Source organism: Gymnoscopelus microlampas (assembly GCF_963454915.1).
Source record: "Gymnoscopelus microlampas genome assembly, chromosome: 8".
In the NCBI taxonomy this organism is placed as follows: domain Eukaryota; kingdom Metazoa; phylum Chordata; class Actinopteri; order Myctophiformes; family Myctophidae; genus Gymnoscopelus; species Gymnoscopelus microlampas.
In genome coordinates, this window is record NC_139945.1 from 15,752,432 (window position 1) to 15,759,604 (window position 7,173).

Below are 7,173 nucleotides of genomic sequence, written 5' to 3' on the forward strand. Positions count from 1 at the left end.
CATTATGTTTTCGGGTTGTCTGTCCCACAGACTGTTAACGATATGAACTGAGATATGGGCCGCTGAAACTCCGGGTGGGGAGGGCTGTTACTGATCCGGTCTACAGATAATATGGATATGTGTCCATATCTGTATATGTGTCTACTTTGTCATGCGTATTCAGCGCGTGGCGGGGCCTTACCATGTAGGCCAGTACAAAACCTCTCCCCCGCCCTTGAAATCAAAGATATGTCTTTGGTCTGTTCGTCTGTCCGTACGTCTGTAGGCCTATGTACTTTTGTCCAATGGTCTTGAACGTGATATCTCAGGAATGCTTTGCTCAGGAATATTGCACAAATGTCAACTTGGTCTCAAGGATGAAGGTATTAGAATTTGGTGATCAAATGTCAAAGGTGAAGATCACATCACTGTGACCTCACAAAACACATTTAATATCGGACCAGGAATGGCATGGAGGCCATGAAGGCTATAACTATCAGTGTGGCCTCATGCCGCGAGCGGGGATGGGGTGTATGGGAGGGTAATTCTCCTGGACACAATTGGTGGAATGTGTAGGCTGAAGTCTTGTTGTGATGCCAATTCCCAATTCCCCCATGTAGCCCCTCCCTGACCACTGCTGATTGGTCTTGGGTATTATATGAGTCATCTAGCTTGGTGACTCCCCCAATGACCCCATGTGACCTAGGCAAACATTCAGCAGAATAGATGATCCATATTGTAAGTTAATAATGCACTCCTTGGGGACCCTGTCAACTAAGTATATAGGGTTGAAGTAATACCCACTAAAACCATATATATTTTGTTGACTATAGTCCCCAGGACACTATACTAGGCCCCCTCCTGTTTTCGTTTGTACACTAACAATATTAAAATAGGCGCTCACAAGTAACGCGCCACAACACAAGGCATTGTTCCCCTGCCTTTGCATTAGAACTACTTTTTGTATTAGTTTGGTTAGTGTTTTTTCTCTTAACTACTGCTGCTAGCTTTCCTGTCTCCAGTTCCATGTTAGGCTGTGTTTAGATCCAGAGTTAAATTGAACAAGTTAAACTCCTAGAACATTATTACATTGTAAATTACATCTAAAGACCTGAAGAACTACACACCACACTGCAGTAATAAAGGGGTATTAAACTCAATTCTCCATTCTGCCCACCTGAACGCTTTCCATGTTGGGGAGGGAGGAGCTGTTATATCAGTTATAACTTAATCTGTTTTAAAAAGGCAATGTAATTATGAATTGATAATTGCATGTAAGGATGTGAGGCATGGTACATTATTTACTATTTACATTATTGTTCTAATAATCTCCATGGGGTCTAGCTGTATGCAGGGGTTGACACTAAGGACTCAGAGGCACTTGCCCGTCGGGCAAGTACATGTCATTTTCTACTTGCCCACAGGTCTTGCCCACTTGCCCGAAAAGTAAATCGTTCTTTATAAAATGATAGGTTAAATTTAATTACCGTTCAATTAAACCTTATTTTTGACTTTCTACTTGCGAAGTATGGGTCTGCACGATAAAAAATGTCATACCTCAATATGTATGCCAAATATCTAAATAGCTATGAATATGACTATGGGTTAAAGGTAGGGTAAATGATATTTTTGGTAAAAACAAAAAGGTTTTTGTTATTGGTTAAAGCTCTATATTCTGATAGTACTCATTGCTATAGAGTGTTTGTTCAGTAACAGGGGTCTCTCTTTGATAGACAGAAAATACATTTTCAGGTACTGTAGGTAACACCATTTCAGCTAATCAGGAGAGTACCCATTTATCAGCTTAATTTTTATAGTGTTCCAGTTCCAATTTTACATGCTAATTTCTTTGTGTCATCACTTCCAATTTCACTTGTTTAATCTGTATCCTGTCTAAGTTCTCTGTCCTGATTCGATAAAATTGGTATCCTGATCTGAAAAGGCATTTTCTGTTTAATAAAGAGCTGGAGAGACATGGAGACTCATGTTACTGAACCAACACTCTATAGCAATGAGTGCCATCAGAATATAAAGCTATTTAACACTTGTTTTAACAAAAGAAAATCACTTACTTACGTACCTTAACACTTTTTATATTATATCTATCTATATATATCATATCATTTTATATTTTTAAGTGTAGCAACAGTGAAAACAGCACAATATAGGCCAACAGTGCTCTTATTTTACATTCCACAGACAAGAAGACACTTACTTTCCCATAACTTGAAGTGCTCTTATTTTGAAGTCCACCGACCAGAAGTCAAGGGTTTACGTTCGTCTGACTTGACACGTCTTAAGCTTTGACCGTTCAATAAACAAACGGAGGTACTGGGCTGATGCTGCTGTTTTGAGCTGATACTGACATAAGGAAGGCTTTACAAGCTGCTTCTTGTATTTTCACACGTCGGTTAGGGACAAGTAGGGAACTGCAGCACATGTTAGTGTCAACCCCTGTGTATGCATACAGAATAGAACAGATGATGTGATGTGGTGACCCCGATGGGAATTCCCTTTTCCGTAAATTAATGTCCTACTTCTTCATACTACAGTGTCACACTAAAGTAGCAAAAATAGCCGATCTACAAGCTCACAAAGCATTGGGATGCGAAACGGGATGAGCGTGTAGAGTATGCCTGTGGGTTTTATAAATATTGAACCAACAAAAGCTTGTGACTAAACCATAATTACATTGGATGGATACAGGATAGGTGGGCACTAGGGACATCTGGGCACCTCGATGTAAAATTGGCTATTTTGTCCAAAATGTTAAAAAAAAAATCTATATTTGAAAAATGGTCTTAAGTGAACATGCACGGTACATCATTATCAGCCTTGATTTTATCCTTCAACTTCTTGTTTGTGCCCCAAAACGACTGGATATACAGGTGTTTTGTAGCAATATTAGACCTTAATTGTCTAATGTTTAAGCATGTTCTAATCATGTATATTTTAACTATTTTCCGTCCAGTCTGACACCTCTGAGCAGGAGGAGGGGTAAACCCTCCATTCAGTGAGTGTGGTTGCAGACTAAAGCAACCATGTGCTAAAGGTGTAATCACAGAGCTATCCGCTTGATGTATGAAGAGTGAAGAGTGCATTCAGATATTATAATACAACAAAAAGGCTAAATGGCACCATCAGCATCTTCAGTGATGTTGTAGTAGCCTACAGGTGTAAATGTGTGTTTACAAGAAAACATAAGAAGTGGGTTTCAGGTGAGCTGATTTGATTCTGAACACAGCCAATACACACAGTTGTCAACAGTTTCAGTAAAATTGTTAATTTCTTAACTCATTAATAACATTTCATGTAATCATACAACAGGACAAAGGTGACACACTCAGCAGGGTACAGCACTGCAGGGAGTTGCACCCTGGATCCAGCAGACGCTAGAAGTACTACTACCAGTGCTTGTTGGCTTTGTGACACACCACCATGTCTTACTTGCATGTGAATACAGAAAATATTAAAAAAGGGCTGAATAGCCGGTGTAAAAACACAAATCGGCTGATTACAAGCCAATCTACAAGCGTGTAGATTGGCTATTTCAAAATAAATATAAAGTGAAAGTTTTGGAATATTTGCTTAAATAACCGTCTCAAATATGAACATACAGTATCCCCTATCACAGTGGTTCTCAAAACTTTTAATTTCAAGGACCCCCAGTTTGATATGCATTAGACCACTATTATTAAAATTTAAAAAAATGACAGATCTGCAAGCTCACAATATGTCACTTATTATTAGATTATATTTATTAGTTTTCTTAAAAAATAGCACCTGCAAGCTTGTAGATCTATATAATTTCACATGTATACATCTTAGGTCATGATTGAATATGACACATGTCTACAATGTTGTGTTAAGAACACAGACTATTTAAGACTATAAAATGTGCAGCCTCCATTTAAAAAAAAAACATTTGGGGCCCTTACAAATGCCTTGTTGACAATAATTAATTGATGAGTCTCCTATCATGCTCTGTCAAATATTAAGTAAATAAATAAATGAGAATATAGGCAAAGCTAGCAGCTTCCCAGACACAGAAAACATTAAGAACTGTCCTGAATTTCAAACGTGTGGAGAGAGATGAAGCAGGGACCCCCACTACATATTGTATACAATTGTGGCGCAGATTAAACTTTTTCATAGATTCAGTGTTGGATTCATGTTAATGTGAACTTTCAGACAGTTAACCACTTAAACCATCAATACTTAGAAAACGTGTAGTTGATCTGCTCTTTTCCCCTCTACACCAAACCTCTTTGCCAAAAATAGCCGATTTACAAGCTCACAACATGAGCTTGTAGATCGGCTATTTTTGGCTAATGTTCCCCTCAGAAAAGGAATTCTAGGATTCAAGTGGTTAATGTAAAAAAAAACACACACACTAACATTGGCGGCCCCCCTATAGTAACTCTGAGGACCCCCTGGTGAAGACCTCTGCCCTATAGTGTAATATATTACAGGGGAATTTAAGTTGCCTTTTACTGTAGGCTATAATATCATGCCATGCTTTATGTATAAGCTTTCTAAAACTATTTTCTCTTTTATACATAAGAGCAATCATTTAATTTCACTCTCACTAAAACTTTAAATCCATCATGGAATCACTTGCCAAAAACACTAGATCTACAATCTGACAAGCGTCATAATGTGAAACATTGTCTTGCACACAACCTTTTCTGTGCATGCTTTTTACAGTGTAAACAGGGCCTTGATAAATGCAAATAATGAACACAGGCACGCGCACCAATGAATGTACAAATGAGTGCCATTCATCCTAAATACACGTGTATGTGCCCAGTGTTCTCAGAACCTTCCTTCAAAGTGTGCAGAAAAGGCATTGGGATGATGATCTGCATTGGCATATTCAGCATTTTACCATTATTGTTTTTTATATGGGAATGAAGGGGGTAAAGTGAAAAGACATTATTATGTTATGCACTATTTATTACATTATGAGCTGATTATTGAATTATGAACTTGTATTACATTCAAGTTATTACATTATGAACCAATATTACATAATGAGTTGCTACAAATAAAGTTATAATGAGCCTATCTTGCCAAACCAAACATAGTAATGTGACAAGTCTGACATAACACTCACAATGCTCAGAAAACACTTTGGATTAATGTTCATTGATTTGGTTTGCTATACTGAAACAGTGTGTAAACACAAAAGAGTAAACCTTTAGCATCCGGACTGGTTGTATGAATGCCTGGTATTTGAACTGTACTAACCTCAACGGCAAAGCATTGCAGAAGGGAGAGTCACGCGGACAGCCACAAGTGCATCAGTTAATGTGAGCTTTTATGACATTTAGAATGGACGTCGACATTTATCAGGAAAGCTTGTAGGCTTATAAAATACCCTTCCAACCACGGACTATTTCAGATTGTATCAAGTGGCAAGTGGCTTTGTAGCTATATTTTCCCTAACAATCAGGTTTATGAATGACTGGATAAACACATGGGCACGTGGGGCTGCAGCCCGGGGCACGAGGCACGAGGCTCCGGGGTACACACCACCAAACAACTTGATATCAGGTTGCCGTGGTTATACCCAATACTTCCGACCAGAGAGTACTGTTCAGTCTGGAGCTGTGTGGAATTCCATATTTGAGCAAGGATGACATCATATCTGATGATGCAAGATGTGTGCAGTGGTTAAGAAGCCTTAGTCAAGTTCTTAAATTCAATATGGACAACGTGCACCAAAACAAGTTCTACAAGGACACAGTGAGGTGATTTTGTTAGCTATTTCGTTTATCTTAAGGTCAATTATAATTTAACGAGGCTGAACGCATTATGAACCAAATGAAGAGGAAATCTGATTCTCTGGTAGAATCAGGACCCGTGCATAAGAAAAACAAAATGGATGACAAATATCTGCAGGAACTACAGGCAGAGAAAGACAGTCTGGATTCATCCTTCATGCATGCAACAAAACTAATTTCGGCAGAAATTGAAAGGATTCAGAAAGGAGAGAAGAAAGAAGCAGAGAAAGAAATGTATGTGGACCTGTTCACTACAAAGAACCTCAAGCTGAAAGAGCGGGTCCTCATCCCCACCAAGCAATACCCAAGGGTCAACTTTGTTGGTAAGATTCTGGGACCTCAAGGCAACACCATCAAGAGGCTCCAGGAAGACACTGGAGCCAAGATCTCCGTTCTGGGGAAAGGTTCTATGAGAGACAAAAATAAGGAGGAAGAGTACAGGAAGGGAGGGGATGCTAAATACTCTCACCTGACCATGGAGTTGCACGTGTTAATCGAGGTGATGGCCCCCATTCCAGAAGCCTACATGCGCATGGTGCGCGCCATGGAGGAGGTCAAGCAGTTCCTGACCCCGGAGCCTGGTGAACAGGAACAGTACATGGATCCCCACTACCTGAATGGAGCCCAAGATTGTTCAGGTAGGGTGCGGGGTGGTCACCCCGGCAGGGGCAGAGGACAACACAGTAACCCCAACAACAATCCTGGAGGGCCAAGGGGGCGAGGGATGCCACGTGGTTCTCCTCATGGAGGTGTGCCACATGGTGGTGCTCCAAGGGGAGGACTGGGTAGAGGTGGAGCGTCCAGAGGGACACCAGCTGGCCGAGGTGGCATGCCTTCTGCACCTCCCAGAGGAGGCACAGCTCCCCGCTCTAGACCACCTGCACTGGGCTCACAGAGGATGCTCCCCACCACTGCCCTCTCCCACCAGCAGCACCAGCATCCTCAACCTCCAACATCACAGTCGAAAGCAGATGGCTATGATGAATATCCTGCATATGAAGAGTCCTATGAGCATGCCTATGAGCCATATGAATATTACAGTCAACAACCTGCACCTGCAGATACTGAATACTATGATTACGGACAAGGAGAGGCTCAGGAGGCAACATATGAACAATATGCTCAAGATGATTGGGAAGAGGGCTCAGGTTCCATCAATGGTACTGGAGGCAAAGCACCTGCTTCTTAGCCTCACAAGTAGGTAAGTAAGTAAGTAAGTAAGTAAGTCAGAGTGGCTTTGATTATCAGTATCTGCCAAGAATGAGGGTATCTATCCCCTTTTCAGTGTGCTAGACCCCTGGGGGATGGATTGCAACACCCACTATCGGTTCCTAGTGCTACACGTCTTAGTTACCCAAGCTGTGCTACTCATACGCTGAGTTGTCAGTGCCCAGGATAAAACCCAGAA

At 40.8% G+C, this 7,173-nt stretch overlaps 1 protein-coding gene across 1 annotated transcript; it reads left to right on the forward strand.

Annotated features, from left to right (window-relative positions):
• Window positions 1-5,796: 5,796 nt before the first annotated feature.
• LOC311050017 (KH domain-containing, RNA-binding, signal transduction-associated protein 3-like) lies at window positions 5,797-6,954 on the forward strand (the record flags this gene model as incomplete). The annotated part of the gene is made up of 1 exon (XM_084063984.1): window positions 5,797-6,954. One exon carries the CDS (start codon window positions 5,797-5,799, stop codon window positions 6,952-6,954), a length of 1,158 nt encoding a protein of 385 aa, XP_083920110.1.
• Between the last annotated feature and the right edge of the window lie 219 nt (window positions 6,955-7,173).